The sequence below is a fragment of the Telmatherina bonti genome (genome assembly GCF_933228915.1).
Source record: "Telmatherina bonti genome assembly, chromosome: 2".
Classification (NCBI taxonomy): Eukaryota; Metazoa; Chordata; class Actinopteri; order Atheriniformes; family Telmatherinidae; genus Telmatherina; species Telmatherina bonti.
Window position 1 is genome coordinate 34,402,543 of NC_136620.1, and position 27,338 is coordinate 34,429,880.

The following is a 27,338-nucleotide window of genomic DNA, read 5'->3' on the forward strand; positions in this document are numbered from 1 at the left end:
CTTAAGGAAGAACAAGCTAAAAACTCAACCCTGAGAAATTTTTACTTTATAATGTTGAATAACATTTAACTGTATCAGTGTTAAATCCATTCTTAGAAGAAAAGGTGACCCAGAAACTAGATCACGTCCACATATTAAACTAAAGATTCGTGTTTTCTGTGGACAATTTAATAAAGCAGCTTAAAACCAATTTATTTAAACTAGCCTTTTCATAATTTTTATGATTATGACTTTTTATGTGTTATTTTAGTGATGATTGCTCATGAAAAGTGCTACTCAAATCAAATATACTTCCTTTCTTTTGAAAGGAAGTATATTTCAAAATCTTACAAACATGTTTATATGTTTACTTTAGGTCTTTCAGACAAGATAGCATGTCTACAGACACATCTCCAGCTACCCTGTCATACTGAATCTTTTGCCTAAAAAGATAAGAAAAGAGCCGATGGTCATAATTAGTGAAATCTACAGCTCCCTTGTTAACCTGGGAGAACCTTATAGAAGGAAAGCTGTTGGTGTGACACCTCACCAATCAGGCGTTTATGGTAGAGTGACCAGGCAGAAACCACTCCTCAGGAGGAATCTATTGTGATAGTTCTGGAGTGACCCTGTCAGAGTCTGGACATGAACCCAGTGGAGCTTCTCTGGTGAGATCTGAAAATGGCTGTGCACTTCCAATCTGGTGGAGACCCAGAACTTTGTCTGCAAAAAGATTAAGAAAAGAGACATCCATAGGGAAGATGTGCCAAGTTTATGATTTCTGAGCAAATTTGAAGCTGTTGTTGGTTTTTAACATTAAACATGTACTGAGAGAATGATCTGAACACTTACTGTAAAGACTTCTACAATATCTGTCTTTTATTTATCATTAAATCAACAAAACTCTCAAACAACAATCTGTTTTTCTGCAGAGGAGAATTATGTTCAAATTGAAGAGAAAGTTAATGTGATGAACTGCAGAAAATCAATGTTAACACTCCAAATTCTGATTTATTGTATTGGAGCATAACTTCTGTATCTGCAACAGAAAAACGCCTCTCGCTGGATCTCACTGATGAACATGATGAGACTTTATATCTCATGTTGGAAAACCAAAAAAAAACAAACCCAAAAACTCTAAAACAGAAACACTGTTTGCTAAATGTATCCAAGTACATCAATCTATCTGCATTACACAGCACTTTGATCAACTGTTGTTACAAAATATTGATCATATGTCTTCCAAATACAATTTCTAATGTTGGTTTATCAGCATTTTTCCCATTAATGTCACTGTGTTTGTTTGGAACCGTTTCAGCTCTGCTGTGAAATTCTGAGGAAAAAAGATAAAAAAAAAAACTTGTGTTTGTTTACAATATTAAATTGTCTCATGATTAATATTCTGTTCACAGATATCCTCCTAGTCTGCACTTTCGCAGTGCACATCATCGGCTAAATAAATCATTGCAGAATTAGTGCTGTATATTACCTAAAAACTTAGGGGAGAGAAATACCTACTCTACTGGGCCACCTTCAGGCGGTGAAGGGGATGCAAAGGACAAAGAGAAAACCAATCACTTTTGGACACTGTGTCATATTGATTTATGGCTGCTATTATACAATCTTCTACCTATTCCGTACACCCAAGTACACAGACCTTTGTCATAGTATATGATGTGACACAGTGGGTGTCATTAGAGAGTATGAATATAGCCAACTTGGGGGAGATAAATACATGTACTGAACAGAGAAACATTTCACTCTCGGCCTTGTTAAGTTATTGATCTATGCCCTGTTTCAGCAGCGACACACAAACAAACAAAAAGAAATAAGATAACATTTTTTGTTGTTTTTAAACTCATGTTTCATCTTCCTGTTTAGAATAAAGGGGGGGGGGGGAACACACTTTCTGAGAGATTTTTTTTTTTACCTGTTTGGCCACAAGATGATGAGCGATAACAGGAAAAGGAGATGAAAGCGACGGGCAAAGGAAGAGGCTTAACGGAGGGAGAAAAGGGAAGACACTTAATGTAAGCGTCCATCTGTGCTGGGATGTTTGGGCAATGATGGTTTCCATAGTGACAAAGCGAAGAGCAAATAAAACCAAGAGAGACACATTTTGTGCTTTTTTTTGTAGGGGGGGATCTGAGTTGGAAATCTGCTTTAACAAATATCTCCTCAAGTGTTTTATTGAGATATATTCAGATTGTTTTGCTCACAGTCTGTTGGTGTGTGTTTGTGTGATCCCTCTGTGTGGGTTTATATGCATCAGGATGTAGGATATTACATTCACACCCTCACAGGCGGATATAAATAGTCAAGCCGGAATACAGGGGAAACTGAATAATAATTTGTTTCACTGGCAGCTATTCAAACTTACAGTCTGTCAAACTAGCGTTATGCAGAGCAAGCAGAACGCACCATCTCTGAGCAAATATTTGGTGTGCGGCATAATAAATTCAATCTGCAACTTATTTTTTTGCTTATACAGAGGAGATTTATTGTAGTGCAGATTGGAGATCATGACACAAATCACATCACTTCATCTCATATCTGCATCTTTTTTTTCAGATCAGTGGCTGTTCTAGCACCACTCATTTGTCATACAAATGAGTGAGTAAATGACTGTGCATGCTTAGTTTTGGTGCTGTATTACTCATCTGTGTCATAAGCACCTACTGTATGTGTGTGTGCTTGAAAGGGTTATCTCTTCCCCATTCAAGTCATGTCACAGGCCAGACACTCCATTGTCAAGAGAGGCTTTCATCCGCTGACTTCAGATGTGCCTGTCATCCAGTCCAATTATACAGAGAGAAATAGGTATTGTTACACTCTGGGGATTGATTCAAGACAAAATAGAAAAGTAAAGAGAAATCTACAGTCATCTACAGCCATGCACCGCTTGCTTGGAGTCACACACTCTCCTGCTCGGTCACACAGATCCAAAACCACAAGGACGAGCAGCTCCAATCTCTGAGTGATAACAAGTCCTTACAAGGTAACGCGGCCTCGCTTGTGCCTGCAGTGGGAAGTGTCTGGCAGGTGGGTTACAGTAATTTGAAATGGTGAAGGATTGAGTGCTGCACCTCTACCTCAGCCTCACTGTCGGGGTGATAGACCCTCTTTTTATGGAGATAACTGCAGGTTGATGGAGCAGCTAAGCAATACTGGGCTTAACGACGACTTCAACCAGCTGTTGAGAGCAACTCAGAGCCACTCAAGCATCAGTCAACACCGCTCTGACACGAACCGTCTTGTCTCACCACTTTCTGCGCTTTCCTTTCTGCTGTTTTGACTCCTCCATGCTCTCCTCACACCGCAACCAGAATGGATGTCAAAAACCACCACTTACCTCAGAGCATGGGGAACAACTTCAGTTTGCGTAATATCATCCTGCCGCAGGAATCACATGACGCTGCGCTGCCATGTTAGTTGTTATTAGGCATTCAGAAACTGTGAAGAGCAGAGATAATAGTTGAATGACAAAGAGGTGAAACGATGTTTAAACCATGCTTGAAGGATTCATCAGCTCTTTCATAATTTCATTAAATATGTTTGTTTATACACAAGAGTTGTGACAGCTCAAGATGGCAGATGTCTCACTTTAGACAATCCCCTTATGTGTAGTCGACCCTGCATCTCAGCAGAGCCTCCAGTGTCCTTGCTCCTGAATCAGATTCACTGATGTGGAACTCAGCTGGCTGAGATGCTGGAGGGCATGGGGAGAAGGGATTTGCTCCTTGGTAAGTCTTTTCTCTCTGCAGATTCCTACTGGGCCAAAAGAAGAGATTTAACTCATACATACGCCCTTTAAATTGGCACGAGCACACACACACACACACGTGCATTTGTCTGCACTTCTGGGGACTTAAAGAACCATTGACACAATGCATTCCTCTGCTCACCCCTTGTCACATCAAAGTCCAACAATTTATTAGTATCACCGTTTTCATTTTCACCAAAGGCTATACAACAAATTATTAGAGACAGTTTTGTGGTTCTATCGCAGATTTAACTTTTTGGATGATACAAATATCACAAATAATGTAGGCATGCACATTTTGTGGGGTGCAGTGGTGTTGGCTGTGGTCAGTTTGTTGAATGCAATCAGCTTATTGGATGGGCCTAAACTTTCTTTGGTTAAAAACAGAACTGAGGTGAAGAGAAAAGTTTGATAGTCGCCACAGAGCTATATTCTTCACACCCTAAAAAACTCTAACAAAAATCTGGGTGTAGAAAAGGATTAAATTTTGAAAAAACATTAAAATATATCAAGGGAGAAAGATCTGATGTGTCTGCAGGATCTGGAAAAAACAAGTCAATGCTTTCATCCTTAGTCACTTTAATTATTGGTGTATTTACAGGTCTACATAAAAAAAAAAAAAAAATCAATTAGACACCTGCTGTTCATTCAGATCTCTGCTGCTTGAGATGTCACTAATGGCTCTTTTTTCCACTAGCACCTACTTAGCCCTACTCAGCCGACACCGCACTACCTAGTTTAGATTGTTTCCATTACAGTAAGGAGCCCTCATTGTGAGCGGGGTTGCTGTAGCAAGGTGGCTGGTGAGTATTGTGAAGTCATTTGTTTGCGACACACATGGCCTGCTGACACTATACACAAAAGCAGCTGGATTTTGAACATGGGGGATTGGGAGTCGCTCTCATGACTCATCTTGTGACGGCAAATTCTGTCCAATAGTGGCCTGCAAACTGTACATGTCACATTTTCAGTCTGACTCTGCACTGTCAAAACTGCAGCGGAGTTGTTGCTTAAAATGTGGGAATGTCTTGATGGAAACACCTACAAACCAGGAGGAGTGGTGTCGGGTTGGGATGAGTAAGTGTTCAGTGGAACAGACCAATTAGAGCACTGAAGTGGACCACATCAGTCCAGCTCTGAGGTCTTTACTGCCTGTTAGTCAGAGGATAGACTCTACTCTTTTGTTACTGACTTCTGAATGGTTTATAACCCAAAAACATCAGCAACCAATTGACCCATGAACCTACCAGACCCCTCAGGTGATCTGGATCTGGTCTCTTATCAGTTCCCAGAGTCAGAACCAGACAAGGAGTAGCATTCGGTTTCTATTCTCCACATGTCTGGAACAAACTGAGGTTGTTGTATTGTGTAAACATCCATTAAACATTAGCATCTGGTGCCTTTTCCCCAAAATCCTTCAGACTGAACCTCCTATGTTTAACTTTAAAAATACTGTTGCTGAATTAAATATCAAATACTTTAAATTCAGAAACTGTATTTCTTCCATGGTTTCCAGCATTCAGAGCTATGCCATTTTAATAAAACAGTCTAAACTGATTAATTTCCAGTGAGGGTTGGACTCTACCAAGACTACCCTTCATCCCTGATTCTGTTCACAGTTTTTACAGACAGAATTTCCAGTTACAGCGATGGACTGGTGACCTGTCAGGGTGTACCCTGCCTCTCACCTGCTAACTGCTGGGATGACCTCCAGGATCCCTGCCACTCTGAACTGGATTAAGCTGTATGGAAAATAAATTAATGAATAAGTGACAGAATTTCCAGATGCAGCTGAGATCTTGAGGGAAACCAGTTTGGTAGCCTCTGGATTGGGTCTTTACTTTGTGAAGTGGTTCTGCCAGCTTCATTGGTTCTGTGATCTCCAACTCTAACTGGAGCAATTTGCAGCCCAGTGTGAAGCGACTGGGATGACAATTAACATTCCCAAATCTGAGACAATGGTTTTCAGCCAGAAACGGGTGGAGTTTCCTCTTCAGACTGGGAATGAGGTCCTGCTCAAAGTGGAGGAGTTAAAGTATCTTGTTCATGAGTGAGTGATGGCTGAAGTGGGAGATCATCAGGCATGTTGGTGTGGCATCTGCAGTGATGCAGACTCTACATGACATCTTATGTCTTGCCACAGTTAGCTTTAGAGTGAGCTTTGGTCTTTACATGACTAGGACTACCTCACAAGAGCTTTTAAATGAAAAAAAGTCAGAATGAGGAGAAAATAATGTAGAAAACACACACACAACACACATCTGTTTTCCTGCCATCAATCTCCCAACTCCACCCAGGTTGTTTTGAAAGTGATAAATACAGCTATTTAATGTCTATAATTAATAATTTATTACGCGCACTGCACCACAGATTTAGATGAAGCCGTATTTTATCCAGGTGATAGTTCTGCCTTCCAAGGTCATTTGGAATGTTTTTCATGATACTTTTGGGGTTATTATCAGTACAGCGTTTCTGCAACTTACCTCTTGTGTCTGATAGTGTCGAATAAGAAATAAAGCAGAAATACACAAGGTGTTTTTGGCTAATTAAGTCATCTGTTAGAACTGCCATATGGCTTCAGATGCAATATGTTCCCACAGTTGGTGAAAATTCATAAAGCGGTGGAATAAATATCTTTTTGAAAGGTGTTAAAAGGTGCAGCCCTACAAAAAAAAGGACTGCATTTGCATCAGAAGATAAGGCATAAATTGGTTTTACTTTGTTTTGTTGTGTATATGAAAAAAAAAGAGGAAAAAATAGAACTGGCAGCTCCCACAATCAACACTCAGCAAAATGAGTAATACATTACAGATACACATATAAATAATCTGAGGAATAAACACCTACTATTGTTAGTATCACTCTTGAAGTAACAATGTTTTTATCTGTGCTGAGCTCCTGCAAAGCGACCAGTCTCAAGTTAAACAACTGACTGAAGATTGCCAATGAAAACAAAACAGCAAATACTTTCCCTGATGCAGAAAACTGGCTGTGTGGACTTATTTTCTTTTTCTCCTTTTGTGGTGAATAAATGTAAGTGAACCAAGTTATCTCGCTGTCATCCCCTCCTTTCTCCCCCCCCCTACGCATGTCTTTCTCCTTTCTGTGTGTCTCTGAAATACACACATACTCTCTTGCACAAAGGAGGGAAAGTGTCACTATGGAAACAAGGAGGCGAGATTCTACAAGCTGCCTCTTGAGACGAGAGTTAAGACAACAAAAAGGAGTCCACTGTGTGAATGCCAAAAAAGCGGCAATATACACAGCATACATCTCTCTTCTGTTCTGATGCTGTGCCGGCCATCGTTGAGCCGCCTGTCAAGCCTTTTACCTTCATCCAGCTGTTTTTGCTTTTACCACGCTGCATATGCTTGTGTACGCACTTGTTAATGCATTTGAATGTACTCTGTGTGAGTATAATGCTGTGGCTGCAGATGAACGCATGTGGCTCTGTGGACAGCTGCGCGTGTGTGCGGTTTGGGTGTAATATGCACCACACATTTCTTTAATAGGGCTAATCCATTTTAATCACACCTGCCACGGTTACCATACAATGATGAATGTAAGCCTAAATGAGTTGAGACGCAGAGAAATGCCTGTGGGAGACAGAGGAAGAGGCTGGGAGGTAGATTTAAGTCTCTATATGTGCATGCTGGTCTGTGTCGGTGTGTGCGCTGGTGTGTGTGTGTGTGTGTGTGTGTGTGTGTGTGTGTGTGTATGTGTGAATCTGTGTTTTCTGCAGTGACTGAAACAAGTTTTTTCTCCCCTTCCTGCTCTGTTGAAGGCTATTTTCTGTGGGTCTACAGGGTCACTGTTGTCCTTAGTGATGTCTCCTTCAACTGTAATCAGCACCATGGACAGCAACAGCGATCTCCTTCGCTGCAGGCACCACAACAGGCATTCATCTCAATACACTCAGAAGGGGCTCCCTGTGCTTTGCTCCTTTCCTTTTTCATTCCTGCTGATCTAAAAGAATTGGATGGGTGAAAGCAGGCTGCCCATTAGGCGTTGTGTGCTCCTTGATCTTTCACGGGAATGGAAAAGAGATGCAGGGGTAAAGAGGGAGAAGGGAAGGTAACTATGAAGGATCTGCAGGCAGCCATATCTATTAATAAAACCCTTAATGTAAAACTCGTGGAGGACAAGTTTCCTCTGTGCGGAGAGATTCACATTTTTGGCTATAAGGGAAAAAAATGCAACAAAAGTCCAGGTGGATATTAATAGTATAGCACTTGTTACTGAGTATAGAGACAGTTTTAGTGTTTGTGTCATTCACCTGTGGTGGCTTCGCAAAATAGCACCATTATGTGGAAGAAAAAAAAAAGAGATTAAAAAAAGGAGAAGGGGAGGGAGAGATAGGAGGAGTATACTACTGTATGTAGTATGAGGCTGAGTGAGTGTGAGGGAGGGATAGGGAGCGTGAAACACAGACACACACACACACACACACACACACACACACACACACAGAGGGTGCAGATAGCGGGAGGGGAAAACCTCCTCTCTGAAAGGGATGATGTCAGTCTCTGCAGCTGAGCCCCGGTCCCTGACTCGACAGGGTGAAGACTCCCTCCTTCAGAAACACACCGGCAGCACAGACAAATTCACAAAGAGGGGAGAGACAAGCAAACTGAGAGGGAAGAGCCTGGTGAAATCCTTCAGGTACGTATGCCACATTATCACCCATCCATGAGTTCACTCATCAGTGTCTTTTGCTGCGTGCTGCGTGCTGCCTGCTATTACGCTTTGAATTGCTGTCAGCAGCTCAACTGTTTAAAGTATTATGTTTTCACAACGTGTCAAACCAAACCTCGGGAGTGTGGGTGTTCAGCGTACACTTCTTCATGTCAGTCGGTGTGAATTTGTCTGGGTGTGTACTTTACCGGGGGTGTGGATGAACAAAGAGCGCTCACTAAATGATGGAACACGTACACATGTAAGTGGAAAGTTTTTAATGCAGAATAAAACGGCTGTATAAAGTCCTCCAGGGAGGAAAACATTTGCAGTTATTCATATTTAAATCAAACGCAGGGTCCCCAGTGCAGAGGGCATGTCAGAGCGATTTGACTGGGGATTTTGTGTGAAGATAAAACATCTACATGAAACAAAAAAGCTTCTTTGTCTGTTGCATCATTTGTGGAGAGCTCTTCTTCTATCTGCACAAGAGGTTTACTGGGTTAAAGCACTGCTTTCTGGGATACTGGTCAGACAGGTGACTTCGCTGTGGTGAGTCATCCTACAACATCTGTTACTGACATCTCTGTTTCCCACTTTAGAGCACAGGTTTGCATGTGCAAAGCATAATGTCGTTAGTAAAAACCCGGAAATAATATGCTCCATCACACAAGTTCAGACAGTCTGTCGCATTTGTTGTTTATTTTACATGGAAAATCAAAGTTCTCTTGTTGAGATTGGTTATGAATGTTACAGGAAGCCAAACAATGATGTTGAATGTGATGAGGTCACATTCAACACGCAACAGCGAGAGATGACATTGACAAAGGATGTAATGAGTCTTTGTGTTGGAGAATATTGCACAGCCAGTCACCTTTGTGTGTTTGTGTGCACCATCATTTTCTTTCTCTGTCTAATGAACTCCTTGGCCATCAGAAGGGGATGGGTGGGGGCGGAGGAGGGCAGGTCACAGGCACATTTCACCAGCAAATATCCATTTACACACTCAGGCTGTTGGCATGTCACTCAATTAGTCACAGCGTGGATTACACTCCATGAGGGGCTTGAGGAGAGAATCACAGTGGAAATCCAATTTTGTGCCACATCAAATGTCAGGGTAGATCCTTCAGATTCTCTGTGATAACCACAGAGACGGTGGGAGGGGAAGCTGAAGGAGCACAATGTGGAAGTGGAGGAGGGGAGAGGATAAGGGTGGAAGAAATAAAGGCAGCTGGAGGGGTGGGAGGCAAACCCTACTGACCATACAGGTCATTTTCTGTTGATCTATGCACACAAATGAAAATTTTGTTTTAGCTACGCGCCGATGTGTTGTACTAAATGTACTTAATTGGAAAAAAGCCACTTTCTTTTAATCAAATTAGCAATAACAATACAACTTGTGCAATTCGCAAACTTTGTTACAATAAGTTGCGTTTCCTCTGGTGAGGCCAGCAGCTCTGGATGCACCTGCTGCTGGGTGCAGCGCTGTGCTCACTGCAGACACACACCAAAAGGTTTTCATTTGTTTGCATAGCCCCTGCAGAGCAACCCCATTTATTTCTGTAAACCTGGAACATCAAACAGGTACTTTTAGCCATTGTGTACAGCCTGTTCCCTCTCTGGTGCTGACTGAAATGACAAATGGTTGAGCAGATAAAGGCTCCTTTGGCAGTAAGAGACCACAAGTTCCTGGTGAGAGGCCATTAATTTGGGAATCCAAACCATGCTTGGCATTGCATGAATGTTTTGTCTTCCCATATTACCATTTCTCCACAGTGACATATTCTCTATCTGCTTATATGTGAAGTAATTCATTTTGGATTTTGCTCGTCCCTTTGATTAATATTTCAGGTTGCAGTCTTGTGGGAATCCCCGCAAAGTTTTCTCCTATTTGAACGTCTTAAGGCGAGATGCCACAGGCAAAAATATAGATTTTTTTCATGCACTGGTCAATTTTTATGTTTTTAAATTGTGAACTGTTTTACTTCCATTAAATGTCTCCTTTAGACTAAAGACAGAAAACATACACAATATTATTAAAACTGTTAATTTTTTTTTACACTTTTATTGCTTGGTAACATGCAATAATCACATATTTGGATTTAAATTGGTGTTGATATTCTCTTTTTTTTTCTTTTCCATCTTTGAACACACCAGGGAAACGTGTTTATGCTGAATTATTCATACATATTCTCACAATTGAACACAAATGATTTCAGATATCATCCTAGTGGAAATTCATCACGATTTCCCCCCTTGTGTGTGCTGAAAGGGATGCTGAGCCATTTCTTCCCTTTTGTGTATCAAATACCTCCCCATCCATCCATCTATTTATCTCTCCGTGATGGCTGAAACCTCACATTCCCCAGAGAGGCGACCCGAGCGGCCCCTCAGCCCGTGTGTCATTACCGCTGACCACTAGCCCATCTCTATCTGCCCCTGATCTCATGACCTCCCTGAGAGGCAGCCAGCAGCATGCTCCAGTGAGGAGGGGGGGGGAGGATGAGAGGGAAGAGGGAAGAGGGAGATAGGAAGCTTGAAAGTGAGGAGATGGAAGGAGGAGGGCTGAAAAAGAGGAAGGTGAGGTGGAGGAAAAAAAGGAGGAGCATGTAGGGGGAAAGCAGGTGAATGACGGAGATAAAGAATGAAAGAGGAAAATAAGGTGACGCTGAAGCAAAAATGGGAAAGAGGGGGAGAGATGCTGAAATGGAAATTGATGGTGAGGTGTGAGAAGGCAGAGCGGGAAAATGAGGGTGGCGGCTGAGGAAAATAGATGGAGGGAAGAAGGAGAGAGATCAGATGAGGCAGGGGGGAAGAGACTCAGAAATGCAGAGTGAGGGAGAGAGAAGAGATGCTATTTCAAGACCATACTTACTGATAATGTCACTCTACTTCAAAGTGCAAAGCGTTCCTGTCATGCTCCTGCATAACTGTGCCCCTGGAGAATTTCCTCATAGATCAGATGATAAAAGGATGCCTGACAGTAGGGTGCGTGGGGCTCCTACTCACTCTGTGTGACACATTCTGGGTTCAATTTTGACAAAATACACTCAGGTCTCTACTTTAATTTTGTCATAATCAACCACAGCTCTTGACCGGTGGCGCTGGGAGAAAACGGCTGGTGCAGAGAGAGACCAAGAGCACTACAAGGTTCAGGTAAAGTCAAGGTTCATTTCAGGGTGAAATATTAGCTTTACATTTTCCTTTGAGCTAATGATACACAATGAATGCAATGAGCACAATTATGGGTGGAAAAAAGAGAAAAAAATGGCAAACCTTTTAAATACGTAAAAAGCACATGTTATTGTTATTCACCTTTTATTCTAATTGTTCAGTTTGACATGGTAATCACAGACATTTAACTTTCATGTGTCGATGGCTTTGACGTCACTTAAGTCATCAATCATGCAGCTCTGAGGCGCCATGCGAAGGAACGAATCCTGTACCTGCCAACATTCCTGCAGTATGCTGAATTTAATCTTAGCTTGCATGAACACTGCATGCTCCAGTCTAATTAAAAGTGTAGCTAGATTTAATTTGGATGAGGAAACTCTGGCAACAAGGAGCAGCCTTTTAGATATTGACTCCTCCTTAACTCTTCCATTGGCGGAGATTATGAGATCAACCTTCTTTCAGTATTTCTCTATATTTAAACCACTTATTTGGGTAGATAAGCTAATGCAAACGATCACCCCCAGCAAATCATGTCTAATTTATATTGGGAAGACATCATTAGCATTTATATACAGCGACACACATTAAAATTAAACGTTAAACATTAAAATAAATTTTAGATTTTAAAGATTGACTTTACAAGTATGTCTGTAGAAACCAATCAGTTCAGTTAAGTTCTTTAAATAATGTGTAAACTCTGAAAATCCTTTCTAGATATGCTGTCAGAGTTGTGTTAAGTGAAATGGGATTGGGAGCGCATGTTTTGTGTCTGTATGTGTGTGATCAGGTGTGTGCTTATATTTGTTTGTCAAACTCTTCTTTGTTGTTTTCAACATGCAAAGCAGTTTGTGTTGCTATATGAAAGGTGCCATGAAAATATAACTTCATTTGGTAATAATACAATAAAAACGAAAACCCTCTCAAACAGTCACCTGCAGATTTCACAAGTCAAGTTTTCACTAAAAACCGAACCAGAGCTGCTCTGATTAATTATACGTGATCATGATTAGAAAGAGAAAAAAAAAATCAGCAAGTCCCTTTGAGAAAAGGTATTTTTGAAGATGAAAAGTTAAATTGTTTCTAACTGTAAGTAAAAATATGTGCAACTAAAATGTAATTTTCAGATTTGCAGGCATGTGAGGTGGGTTTGTAGTTATCATTCCGTTAGTTCTCTTCTCACATTTTAGATTTTCATAACTAAAAACTGCTAAAACAGAATCTTATTCAGTCCACAAAATGTATTCTTTGCATTATTTACTAAAAACAAAAAGTTATTAATATTTTTTTCAATCATTTGAATGGCGTCAAATTTAAATATAGCCATGTTAAAGATGTAAAGGTCAGCAATGTGTGACAGCTGGACTACAAGACTTCTATCAAGGAAATGTGCATGTAAAATTATTCTCAATGCTGAAACCAAATTTCAGTAAAATATCAGAAAATAAGCTGAAATTAAAGGGATTTTTCTAAGATTTTTACCTTCCTGACAGCTGTCTGCTTCAATAAAACCAAGTGAAATTTTAACTTTATCTTGCTGTTCATGACTTTACCTGGGCTGTAACAAAGGTCAAGATGTAACACACCTGCCAACAAACCAGCAAGACCTTCATTCTTATGCTGCTAGGAAGAAACTGATACAGCGTGTGGTCTATTATTGCCCAGTTAGGCTTGCTTTATTTTCTGTTGTCACTGAGTCCAAAAATATGGCGTTTGTGGGCGCTGCCAAGCCAGTATTCCCTCTAAATTAATTAGAGGAGTTATTTCAACAACACTGTGGCTGTGCTTCCTTCACACTGCCTCTGAATCAACACGCAGACTGATGGCTGTGTTTACAGAAAACACCAGTGTGTTCGTAACACAGTGAGAACCACAGATTTAAGATATAGTAACCTTATTTCCATATGCATAAAACCTGCTTTGATGATTGCATAACTCCACAAATCATGTTAAAAAAAAGTGTCTCAATCAGTCAGTCTGCATAAAGTTTTACATTGGACTATTAGCCAGAGCTGAATGCTTAAGCTTCAGTCCCTGTCAAAGAAAATAACCCGTCCATTCTTTCTTCTTTCTGCTCCTTTTCTCAGGTCTCACGGCAATTCAGAGGAAGATGTGAAAACACCGCTCCCCTTTGTCTTCCCCGAGTGTTTCTACATATATGCCACGGTGTAATATGGCTTTTTATTCCTATGTGATGATGAAAAATGTTCATGTAGGAATAGAAGCCATTTTACATGTGGTGAGAGAGCAACATGACAGAAGCATGATGCAAGTGAGAGCTCCTGGCCGCCTGCTCAGCTGCGCTTGTGGAGACAGATATATGGTTGTATGAATGTATCTGTCTTCTGTTAAATGTTTCCCTGTAGTAAAGGCACATTTATGCTCATCTTTCAGATGATGAGTGAGCTCATTGAAGTGCTCATCTGAGGGGGAAAAAAATGAAGTCAGACCTTGTTGTGTGTGCACCTGTTTTTTGCCTCCAGGCACAAGCTGCTTCCACTGCTTCCACTGTTTGATGCATGTGGTGACAGATGCGGTCCGCAGGGAAGAGGGAACATTTGCAAAACATTCCATGAACAAAGGAAGAAAAGAGCGAGGGGAGACCAATACAGATCTTTAATGACCAACTGTAAAACAGGCACTTAGTGAACCACTTTACAACTTGCAAGAGGTGCTGCATTTCCCTTTCTTTTCAATCTGATTAATTTTGCACATTATTAAAATAAAACTTTGACATGAAGCATTACACCAAAACAATAATCTACCTACAATATAATACAATAAAAGATACATACAGTATAGACAAGATAAAGCACCTTTGTTGTTCTAGTAAATACTATTAATAATTAAACATTTGGAGACACAGATGAATGAGTTTTTAATTTGTGTGTGGTATTATCAGTGCATGGGAAGAACTCCAAATACAGGTCTTGGGACTGTAATGTCCTTGTGTGCACCTGAGTTTATACAATGGAAGCTTTCCTAATTATGAGTTCTATCAGCCTACATATGACTTGGATGGTTTGCACAGTATGTTCAATAAAGTACAGAGAACCAGTAAAAAACAGTTGGATGTGTGTACTGTAATTGCTACAGATCTCATGCTCCCTTCTGAGGACATTAGCATTCACATTACAATTCAACACAATGTAGCACCAGGTGATGTCGATACAAAAGGCTAATAATGATGTGAATGCAGTACAGTAAAGTTTAAAAAGTACAAAGTGAATGTGTTGGAAGCATGTATGAAAGGTGCACAGACAATAGTCCAAGTCAGTTATGACATCATTTTGGTCCTTCTGGAGAAACACTTGAAGAATCATGTAATGCAGGGAAAATGAACATGCATTTCTTAAAGGAACATACATTACTGTGTTTTCAAGTATTCTTTTTTTCCTCTCCTTTAGGTTAATGAAATATAATCTCTCAAAAGTTCAATGAGTTCCTCATCTAAAATATTCATTTTTGTTCATATCTGCCATTTGCCCTCACATTTGTGTAATAAAAACACATGTACAAAGAAGACATAAAGTGACTATGTAAGTATTTAAAGATAGCATTTCACAGAAAAGAGCTGTGCAATCTCATTCACCATAATAAATTGTCTTAAACATTTATAACTGTGAAAATGTACAGTCGCTTATTCACAGATCCCTTTTACCCCCCCCCCCCCCCCCCCCTCAGTTAATAGATTCTGATGTGTCCTTCCTCAAAGGAATCTTAAAGCTAGTGAGTTTTTGGCCAAACAGCTGACTCAGAAGATTGTTCTGGGACTCTGCTGTCCGGTAGGAGTGACTGTCCATTGACCGAACCCCCATCTTTGGCCTTGCTTTATTCAAATAATTATTAATAGGAACTGAAGACACTTTAGATGCAGAAGGATGCAGAGATCTCCCCAGAGGTCCCTTTCTGGCTTTATAATCCCCGTTCTGTGAGGAAACCATTTCAGGTTTTTTTGGAGCACAGCTGTCAAGCAAACTTCTTTTTGCCTGCAAGCTCAAGTTTACAGTCTTGCACTTGGAAACTATTTTGTTGCTAACAACGTCATCCCTTACAGAGGACAGCACGGGGTACTCAGTGGCTCCATCTGACTTCCTTTGCAGGGAGGTATTTGCACACTTGCTTGGGCGAAATCTCTTTTTGACTTTGGAATCAACACCAAAGTTCTCTTGCGTGGCTGGAGGGGAAACTCGCTGCAGAATGTGTGGGGATTTCATGTCCCTCCTCTTCTTCTGTGGTTTCACAGAGTCCTTGTCCTCGTTTGAGGCTGAAGTGTTAAGGGAAACCTTTGAGTGTAGGACTGGAGCGAATTCGGTGCCCTTTGTGTTGCTAGTTGCGGTGTTTTTGGGGTTGTCAGTTGTTGTTGCCGGGGAAATATTATCTTTAATCTGACTTCCACTTTCCAGCTCAGCACCGTGCGATAAAACCTGCTTCTCACTGTCATTTACAGACAACGGCTGATGCCACTGCTCATCATCCCTTGGCTGGTTCATCTCATCAGCAGCTAATTCATGCTTTGCAGACTCAGGTGTCTCTAAAAGGATTTGATTTTCACTTAAGCTGACAAAAGAGTTCTCACTCGCTGGAGGCAAATCCATTTTCCCTTCAGTTTCAGTAGTGTCACTTTCCTTTGCTTTAAATATCTCCTCCCCTGCACTGCTACTCTCTTTAGATGCTGCCCATGAGGTTGACTCCTCTCTTATGCAGACTGATTCATTCTCCTCTTTCACATCGCACTCTTCAGAAACCGATTTTCCATTGCCCTCCTTATCAAGATTAGGGGAAGGAGTCAGGTCAGTTTCCTCTTCTTTGGGTGTAACAGATGTTGATGAGTTCAGATGAATACATTTCTCCAACTCCACAAGTAGCTCGGAGTAGTCCTCAGCAATGTCCTCAGTCTTTACACTTGTGTTGTTTGTGTCACTGTGGTATTCATTTGCGATAGTCTGTGTGGAGTCGTCGGCCGTGGACACCGAGGGTTTTGAAGAGTGTGTGTCAGCGCTCTGATTTAAGTGGAGAGAGCTCACACTGGCAATGCCGCTGTCAGAGCTGTTTTCTGGCAGACTGTCAGAGAGAATTCTCCTTTTCTTACTCGCAGGTGAATCACATTCATTTCCTTTGGACGCAGATGCTTTGACAGGTCGAAGAACGCCTCGGAATTTGAAAATTTTGTTCCCCCCTGACAGGTGCTTTTCCATGTGACGATCAAACTGCTCTTTCTTAGAGAAGGTGTAGTTACAGGTGCTGCAGATGAAGGATTTTTTAATCACATGCATGACATCAGCACACAGCTCACAGGTGTAAAGAGTGGTGTGCTTTGACTCCAGCTCATCCACCTCCTCGTGAGCTCTCTTCAGATGCTCTTTGAGCTCCTGGGCCTCCTGATACGAGACAGGGCATTTGTGACACAGAAAAATCTTCTCCAAATTGTGCACCACTAAATGTCTCTGGAGTTTAAATGGTTTCGGGAACTGTTTCCCACAGTGGTGACAGTCTCTCGAGGGGTCTTTGCAGTTGGGATGCATCTCCGCGCTTTTGGGTGCCTCTGTTTTGTGAAGCACCTCAAGTGGAGTTAATGTATTCTGCTTCCCACTTGCTCCACTGCTGCTTTTGGTTTTGTGCAGCTTTGGTTCAGACCCTTCTGAGGTTTTCCCCTCTATCGCAGTGACGTCTGCAGATGCCGCTCGTTCGTGTTCTTTCGTCGTTTTGCTGGACTCTCTGTTGGTTTTGGTGGAGCGATGCTGCATGATTGAGGAGAGAAAGTTCTTCACCGCCGTCTCCTGCATGAAGCAGCCTGAAATGCCCAACATGGAGCCTTGAGTCTGACCTCTTCTGGCAAACTGAGTAGCGTGCTCTCGTAAGTGTTCGTTGTACATCCACACATCCGATATCTCCTTCAGGCACATTCCACAGGTCCAGATACCCGTCTTGTTCTTGGCGTGTTTCTCCCTAAGGTGGTCTCTCAGTTGCTCTCTGGAGCTGAATTTGCGCTGGACGCACATGTAACAGGTGGGAGGCGGAGAGGGGTTGTGGGAGAGTTTGTGAAAGTTCAGCTCACCCAAGGTGAGGAACCAAGTGAAACACACTTTGCACTTGTACTGTTTGTCTTTGACCTTTATTCCCCCATCTTGCCGTTTCCTGCCTCGCCGCTCCGTGACTTTCTTTGACTTGTCATCGTCTCTGCTTTCCAAATCTGCGCTTCCAAGGGGAGGAGCTACTGCGATATCTTTATCTGAGTCAAAGAACTGAATCTCAGGAAGCTGAAAGGTGGTATTGATGTTTTGGATGTCAATGCTGTGGAAGGTTTGGACTCCCTCCGCAACACGTGGCTCAACGGCGTACTGAGCAGCTGGTGATGGCAGCGGGCAGGGCATGGTTGGCACATCTGGCTTACAAAGGTTAGATTCAGAGGCCACTGTTGAGCAGGCATCAAATCCACTGAGGTTGCTGGGCCCAATCCATTCAGATTTATCAACACTGCTTTCCAGTGGATTTAAAGTGTTATTGCCAAGTTCTCTGATGACCTCGTGAACATCCTCCTGCTCACTTTGCTTCAATGATTCACCATCAGCTTTTAAAGCGCTGTTGTGACACATGTTCAACATGATGGCGTCGTCGATGGAAATGGTTTCATATTCGCAGTGGCTAGCTTGACTGTCACTGAATGTCTGCTCACCTTGAGCTTCCATGTTCTGATCTTTAGTTTGCTTGCAGGTGCCAGGAGGAATGTTGTCTGTGTTTACATCCGAATGGGGGGATAACTTTTGTCTTTTGTTTCTTTTACTGTACACCCTCGGGCACTTTTTCCTTTTGGCCTCCTCATCTCTGGGAAACAGCTGAGAGAATGTGGTGTCATCATCGAGTAAGGCCCTCAGCTCAGGGCTAATGCTCGGTGGACTGAGAGGGGAGGAATTTAAACAGGAGAGAGGTTGTACGCTGTCTGCAGGGCTCCTGTTTTTCTCACATTTTATCTCTGTAGACACTTTTCTCAGAATCTCCTGGGCGAGGTTGTCCTCTGTTCCCTTCAGTTCACACATCTCCCTCACAGTGCACAGCGTCTTTCTGGACTCATCACAGTCGCTCATAATCTCCTTCTCAACAGATGCACTTTCCACGCTATTATCTGCACACACGTCCAAATTTGCCATCTTTGTCACACTTGCACATGTCATCACCTCTGTGTCAGCGATCTGATTTAGCTCCACAGTTTCATTGCACACGTTTGGTTCTCCTGAAGGAGATGTGGAATGAGAAGTGCCACGGTTAGGGAATTCCTCTGTTCTGGCAACCGCCCTGTCATTGATTTTTATCTTGGGGGACTTGAGTTGCTCTTGTAGTGCAGTGCTTTTGAATTCGGGAGTTATAGCTTGAAGGATGTCTGTTTTTAATATATTCAGAAGCTCATCAGAAAAAGGGTCAGGCTTTGGCACGCTGTTCTTGTTCTTTCTAGCTTTGTTGTTCTTCTTTGCCTTCACAGACAGCAGAGAGTTTTGATGGCCTATCTCATCTACTGCCACTGAACTCGTCTCAGTGGCCGTATCCTCCAGGACTGGCTCAGACTCTGGTGTTTTCAATATGAGAGAGCTACTTATCTCAGGCAATCCATCTATTCTTGTTGGGAAACAAGCCTGTGAATCATTTTTATGTTTTTTCTCTGTAGTTTGTGATGCCTCATAAACAAGCAGATTCCCCTGATGGCTTGACGTTGTGCTTTGTGGCCCAGTGTGTTTTTCAGCTCTGACCAAATGCTTCATGGCCTTGTGTCTCTTTAAGCCTGGCACAGTTCTGAAACACATTAAACATATCTCACAGAGCACTTTACCCGGCTGCGTGTTGTTTTGTGCCTTTTTTTGCATTGTCTCTTTCTTGGTCTGGTCATTTGTTAAACACTGGCCAAGCTCTATTGTTGGTAGCTTCTCTGTTGGCTTTGGAGGAAGGGGCATTTGCTCATTTTCACAGATGATGAGTAGTTGGGGAGTGGATGGGCCATCTGAAAAGTCTTTTTTTAAAAGAGCACTCTCTGCAGCAGAAGCCTCTTGAGAATCTAATGTCTTTGTTTCAGCTTTGTTCATGAGATCAGGATGCATATGCAAATGGTCGACAGGTTCAACTGAATCACGGAAAACCTCCATGCTTTTCATTACATTATCAGATGAAGAATTTGTTCCTTTGACTTCAGTTGGGAGACCCAGAGCAAAACATGTGAACTTCATACTCGGCTGCAGCGTCAGTGGTTCAGCTAATGGATCTAGTTTAGCTGTAGGGTCTGAATTCAGCGCTACTGTCGTTGCTGTTTCGGTTTGATTAAAAATCAGTGCAGGGTTGACACTTAAGTCACACGAGTCATAGTCTTCTTTGGGTCTTTGCTGGGTGTCAAGATTCTCCTCAGGCTTACTGGCAGGTGATATTGGTATGTATTCATATTGATTCAGCTGTGCGGGTTCATCTGTGATGCCGTTGTAATTTAGAGGGCTGAGCTTTAAACCATACATCGGATCACTTTTTTCAAGGCTGGCTGTCAAATCTGGTGGTTCAGTGGTGTCGTTCACAGGAAGCGGTGAGAGAATACCAGTTTCAGAGCTAGGAATTATAAACTTTTTGATTCTAAAGTCCAACTGAGGAGAGTTTATCAGAGAATGGTCCATTTCAGTTGTTGTGATTAATGCATCACTGTCTACAGCCTCTTTGTTGTTTGGGCTATCATCTCTGATTACTGGAGATTTTGCATTTTGAACTGAACCTTGATCAGTAGATTCATTATCGCTTTTACTTTTGGACTCGAATGACTCTTCTTGCATTGCAGATTTCTGCATTTCTTTTTGATGAGGTGATAACAGAGGACTAATTGGTGGAGCAGAGTCAGAAAAGATGCAGTGACTTTCTTCTGTCTCTTCTCTGCATGGGGAGTTTTGCTCGCTTGCCATAAAATCAGCGGGAAGATGCTCTCTAATGTCTTGAACATTCAAAATCTCATCTTGTTTCTGAGTAGGCTCAAAGACGAGACCTACGTCAGTTTCTAATGAGTCATTAAATGGAGTCATTTTGCAGGGATCCCTGTTAATAATGCCATCAGACTGTGACAGGATCAACAGATTGCTTTGTCCCTCTGTAGATTGGATGTCATGGAGGGGTGAGCAGCAGCTTTCTGTGTTGGTTTCTACCAGTAGCGGACTGCAGGGCTTGTCTGTGGTAACTATCTGTACTGAAAGGTCTGGTTCACTGTATGTGTTTGATGGACTGGAGGTTTTTGAGGAGGAAAGTGGAGTTAAAGAATATTGTTTTGATGTTTCAACAGGTATTTCCTCAGCAACCCTTTCTGAACATTGGACTGGTAGTTGGCCAGGATTAGATGAGCTGATGTCTTGATGATTTTTATACTCATTGGCAAATTGCTTTTCCAATGTTCTATTCATTCCATTTGCCACGTTTTGGACAATATCTCGATTGGGGTCAGGAAGAGCTGGTGATGAAGAATGATGCTCTGAATGGTGAGTGAGTCCCTTTACTGCCTCTGCTTCCTCACAGCCATCTGTAGGTGAATATTCTTTGCCATCTCTATTGTTTGCAATCAGTTCACGCTCACAGTTTTCTGCATTACTGTTCCTGAAGGACTGTTTGAGGTCATGTGTCACCAGAGTTGAGCAGTGAGTGGCCTCAGTCAAATGACTGTTCTCAGCGATATCCTCTTCTGATGTGACTTTGGTCTCTGGCATGTAATCCCTGTTCTCAGTGGGTTTATTTGGCTGCAGTGAAATTGACTTGTTGCTGCTGACTAAAGGGTCAGTCTTCTTGGAGAGAGAAGGCTGTGACTCATTGAGAATGAATTCAATTTCATCCTTTGGCTCATTGATATTTGGAAGTGATGAATTATTCTCCTTTCCTGTAATTGCTTCCTTTTCACAGTGATCTTCTCTCTCAACTGCATCAGGGGCCTGACATTCACTTTTTTCATGTTGTTGACTTGTGAGAGCATTGACATTTGGCTTTTTGTGTACAGATATAATAGGTTCTTTTTTGAATATAGAATCTGAAATTACTTCCAGGCTTCTCATGAGATTTTCTGTGTATCTTCTCTCTTCTAAAATCTCCTCCTTTGTTTCTGCTGGAGTCACCGTTTCAGAGCTTCTCTCCTCTGATTTTTGGTCAGTCTGGAGCTGTTGGTGTTCAAGTGGTTCATTGTGAAGAGTTTGGGGGCTCTGGTGCTCACCCATTAGCTCAAACTGAAATGCACTCGGCCATGGGAGCCCTGTTTGAGCGAAAGGCTCTGAAGGCATTCTTGAAACTGATGCATCAACTGTTTCTTCTGAGCACTTTCTATTCAAACCATTGGCTTCGCTTTCGGACTCATCACCCAGCCGTAAGGGTGAAAATTTACTCATTTGCAGCTCTTTGGGGACATCCTGTGCCAGCAGTGGTGGGCTTTCCAGTTTAGTTGTCTGAAGCTGATTTTCAAGCTCATTTACTATTCTCTTTATCTCCAGTTCGTCTTCTGATACACAGCTGTTGAGATTTGTACTGTAGTCAATTATTTTTTCTGGCAGAGACAAAGGAACGTGATCATAATCTGGCTTCTTTTCATTAGATTTTTCTGAGGTGCCTTTGTACTGAGACACCTCATCTGGGAGCACAGGACTAACAATGAGGTTCCAGTCTCTTTGTTCCAGAAACGGCGAGAAAGACGAAGCAAACTCTTCCTTTTTGTCAGCTGTGTTCTCAATTGAAGGAAAGCCCTCCTTCTGAATGGGCATCTCAGAGTAAAGCCCGCTATCAAAGCCAGTAAGATCCCCAAACATTGATGAGGTGTCAAATGAAAGTGGGGATTTCATGAGCCCTTGCTCTTGATCCAGAGGGTACGGCATGAGATGGAGGGAATCTTTTTGGCTTTCTGGTGGGGACAGACACACTTCATCCATCAAAGATGTGCAAAGAGGTGCAGACTTGTGTGTGTCTAGATCACTGACTAAAGCAATAGCCTCTTTTCCCATGCAGACATTATCACTCTGTTTCTCCAATGTGGCACTGCCTGATAGCTCTGGCTGTGTGGCTTCGGGCACCTCTCCTCTTTTGTCCTTTGTGTTCCTGTCATTATTAAAATCACTCTCATCAGTAATGGCATGAGAGTGTGAATCAAACAGCAGTGCCTTGTTCTCTGTGCTGCTGCTTTGTGTTGGTTCTTCTTTGGTGCAGGGATTGTCTGCTCCCTGTAGGGTGTTTCTGTCTGAACAGCCAACTGAGCACGCTTCCTTTTTATGAGATGCAAGTTTCTCTCTTGATTTTGTGTGAGAGGTTCCTCTTTTTTCAAAGTTCTTCAGTGGGTTTCTTGCTTTTGGGGGGTTTCTTGACACTGAATCAGCAACTTCTGGATTTGCATGATACTTCTTTGTGTCCTCTGAACTGTCTTTGTTGTCAGAATGAATGGCTTTGTCGCTATTATACTTCTTGATGGATTTAGTGAATGTCAGTGCTAATGTGCTGGACTCCTTAAATACTTTCTGTGGGGAGGACCTGTCATGGGTTTTCTGCTCTGGAGATTCTTTCTTTTTGTCCGTCTTCCTCTCGCTCTCAGAATCAGTGCGGTCAGTGCTTTTGGGGCTGTTGATGCTATCGCTTGAAACGCTCACAGACGTGCTGAGGTCGCTGCTTGTCGATGACCTGCTCCCTCTCCTCCTCAGTCTTTGGTGAGAACCATGTTTCTCGGGGGACAGAGACAACTCACTCTTTTTCACCTCGAAACACTCCTTGGACTCATGCCTCCATGCTGCCTGATCTCTCTCGCTCCTCGCTCGCCATTTGCACTCTTTAGTGTATGTATATTTACAGCGACTACTTTGATTCAGACGGCCTTGGCTTGCTATCTTTACGGGCTCACATTCATCATCAGAGTCTGAAACATAGTCATATTCTCCAAATGCAGGGTTCTGCACAGTGGGAGTAAGTCGTTCCATAACCAAAGAAAACTGGAGGTTTTTGGTACCTTTAACATGGAGCTTGTGGAGTTTATTTTTTTGTTGAACTATTTTGTGAATAAGCTCTTTGCTCCAGGTTCCCCCTCCCGTGCTTTTCCTCTTGCTTTCTTTAGCTGCTGCTCTTGAGGTTGGAGATGTAGAGGCCTGTGAGGGTGGTGACCCTCGAAGTGCAGCGTTGTCCTGGAAGCTTTTCACGCCACAATGCTCAGAAAACTTCCTGGATAAGAGAAACCTTTGTGTGCTCGTGTTTTGCTCCTCACTCTTACACAGCTTTCTTGCCTCTTTCACTTTGCTCTCTTGCTCCCACGTCTTCTGCCTTGAGGCGAGTCTTGAATTTTTATGAGAGACTTCTTTTTTCATGTTAATTTTCTCATCTTTTTCCAAACTCATAGATGCTTTCTCGTGGCTCTCAACATCCGAGTCATAAAAAGACTTTCCCTGTGTGGAAGATTTGTCATCGACGGCTTGTTTATTCTTGCTCTCAAAAATCAGGGATTCTTTTGTTTTCAGACATTGTTTGTTTGATGATGTTTTGACAGTGGTGAGGTCATCATCAACAAATGCATCAATAAAGCTGCTGTCTATCTCTGCATTGTCTGACTGGTATCCCAGTCCATTCAAAGCTTCTGTGATTAAGCTGTCCAATTTGGCATCCTCCATTTCCAGCTCCGGCAGAGGGACAGGGAGATTACCTTGACCAGAAAACAAGTTGAGTTTCAGTGGATCATCTTTATTGTCTCCTTTTGTTTCACTGTCAGACATCAATTCTCCATTTTTATTGAGGCCCAACAAAGAGAGATGAAGATCAGATGGACACCTTGACAGAGAAACATTTGACACTGCCGATACTGCTTTAATTGGCTCTGCATGGAACTTCCTGTTGTCCTCTATCTTTGAAATATCTTTGAGTTCATTTTGTGCAAATGTGTGCTGAGCGCAGTATTGTTTGTGACTTAAAAAAGAAGCCAGGTTGCTGAAATTTTGATCACATTGCTTGCATGTCAGAAGCACATCTAACTGATCAAGATTAGCTGTGGCTAATGAGCTCGCTAACAGCTGATGTGCAGAGTATGGTGGTGGAGGCTGGTGGTGCTCCATTCCAAAACTATCCATGTAACCTTTGTTTCCATCCATACTTGTCTTTGGATGTGGGCTGTTTTGCAGGTAGCTCATCATGTCGTCTTTGGCTCTGTCTGGTGCATAGGGAAGTGTTCGTGGAGCATCGGGATGAAACTGATGTGGGTGGGTGCTCAGGTGATCTGAGGGGAGCTGGGTTTTACTTTGGGGCTGGTGATAAAATGGATGGGGAGGAGCTGATTTTGACATCTGACTGTCCTCTGAACTGATGTTAACTGGACTGGTGGATGCTGGGGAGAGGGAGGAACAGGTACTACTAGATGCAGGGTTATGGACTGGGGAGGGCAAAGGGGATTCATATGGTGACACCATCATAAGGCCCATAGGTGGGACATGTAATGGTGGATAGCTATAGTTTCTTGATGGTGCTGCTGGAAGAGACTGGTTGAGTCCAAAGTACACAGCTTTACTTTTGGAATCACATACTTGTGCGTGGCTCATCTCGACTTTAAAAGTTGAGACTGTGTTAGTGTTATGTTTTAAAGTTTCCTGCCTTTGGTTTGAAAACCCATCAGTGCTCCTGCTGTTCTGGATCGAGTTGGTGTTTTTTAAGGGGTTCTGTTTGTGTGATTTGCTCTCATCCTGCCATTCAGAAGTGGAAACTATGTAAGCCAGCTTTTGATTGCTTATTTGCCGTGATAACTCTATTCTGTTCGAGTTTGGCACGGCAGTAGATGGCCGTATTTGCTGCCAGGACATCCTGTTGCCTTTAGATGAATTTGGCCTTTGGTCAGTGGATGTCTGGTTCTGAAACTGGAACTTCTCACCCATATCAGTATACTGAATTATGTTCTGATCAGCTGTTGAATAGGCCTTATTTGTCCCTTCCCATGTGTGGGGTAACCTATTTACAACCTTACTATTAATGTTCTTATCAAAAGGCATTGAGGCTGTGCGAATGTTACTAACAGGAGGATTGTTAAATGTTCTGTTGGGAAAGTGCATTGGGGAGGCTGGACCTTGTGAAATATTTCTTGCATGCACACCTCCTTGATTGATTGTTCTTTGGCAGGTGGCTGTGTCTTTGGGATGACAGTTTCTCTTACTCCCCATGGTGATGGCTGCATCCCGACTGTCTGCTTGTACAATAGTGTCTGTACTCTCAGGCAGGGCAGTCTTCCCCTGTTCTGACTGCTGAGAGCTGGAGCCAGAGCTGTCACTACTGGCTGAGTCCTCACTCAGATTCCGGGGACACTGGATTGACGATGCCACCCCTTGAATAAATTGTGAATGTGGGGGGTGGGGATAAGCACTTCTGTCCTCTGGATGGTGTTCACCACTGAACTGAGTGCTATTCTGAGCAATGTTTTCCCCTGCTGCAGGGGTAAAGGAAAGAGAGTTATGGCTAACGTGAACAGAGACGAGTGGGAAGTCTTGCGAATGGAGGCTCTGTTCACAAGGAAAAGAGTCAGAGGTTGATTCTTCCAGTAAGTGATATCCATATGGAAATGGACCAGACAAAATTGAATTAACCTTACTGGTTTCTAAGACGACAGTAGATTTTTGTGATGAGACTCCATAGTTAGCACCGTTAAAAGTCCTGTCAGGGGACTGCCATGCATTTGAGCCACTCAGCTGAAAGTCAGACAGAATCAGCTGACTTCCAGGCTGTGTGCTGTTGCTCTCCATTGACGTCGGCTGCTGTTGCTGTGATAGGGGTTGATGTGAATGGGATGATGTTCCACTTGAGGAACCTAGTGCCTGTGAGGTATAGCTTGGGGAGGTAATGTTAGTCTCCTGGAAGCAGCGATTGTAGTTGAGCTTTTCTTGCAGTAGTTCAACCTCTCTCTCTGGCATACTGGGAACGTGGAATCTGTAGCTGCCCGAGACTGGGCCACAACTGGTTTCCAACTTCTTGGGTGGCAAAACTTTCTGCTGTGGGTAGGCAATGCCAATGGTGCGTGGATTTGTAATGCTTAGTCTGTAAAGCTGCTGTGGGTTGCTGCGCTCTGTCTTTCCTGACCGCTTTGCCTTTTCCCGGCTGCGGCCCTTTCCACTTGGTGACTGGGGACTGCCTTTCCCACTTGACCAAGTTCTGTCAGTGGCAAACTTTGATCTGTTCTGCAGTGATCTGAAGTCAATCTTCCCTGCTTGCTGTGGCCGTATAACAGCTTCCCGCTGTTGAGGACAGTCCCTTTCCTTCTCTAGTTTTTCAACTTTGGCCACTCTGCTGCTGAGTCTGGCCTCAGTGCCCGTGCTTGAAAAGTGCTCCGAAGACTCCTTTGTGGTTTTGTCAGTCTGCTGCTCCAGCGCCGTCCTCTCATCCTGCTGTTTGGACTCAGCATCCAGTTCTTTGACTGCACACATTCGCTGAGTCTCTCCTGCCATGGTGCACAGTCTGTGCTGTGAAGGCCTGATCCTCAGAAGTGTTATCTGGGAAACAGGGACATCATCTTCTGGGTAATGGGTTTCAATAAATGTCCAGTGGCAGGAACTGCAGGGACAGGGCCGCTGGTTGCAAGTTCATCTCTTCACCCTCATTATGGACTGCAGATCTTGCACCAAAGCAAAACAGACCTAGAAACAAAGGAGAACAAAAGGGATTAGGAGACCTGGTTTTACTTTTTCATTTAAAAAAGAAAAAGAATGAGAAAGGTATGAAATCATATCATGCATAAGTCTTGAAGAAACCTGGGAATGGTGCTTAA

At 42.7% G+C, this 27,338-nt stretch overlaps 1 protein-coding gene across 1 annotated transcript; it reads right to left on the reverse strand.

Moving 5' to 3' along the window:
- Positions 1-15,267: 15,267 nt before the first annotated feature.
- Positions 15,268-27,100, reverse strand: znf469 (zinc finger protein 469; the record flags this gene model as incomplete). The annotated part of the gene is made up of 1 exon (XM_079253366.1): positions 15,268-27,100. Exon 1 carries the CDS (start codon positions 27,016-27,018, stop codon positions 15,268-15,270), a length of 11,751 nt encoding a protein of 3,916 aa, XP_079109492.1. The 5' UTR covers positions 27,019-27,100.
- Positions 27,101-27,338: the final 238 nt, after the last annotated feature.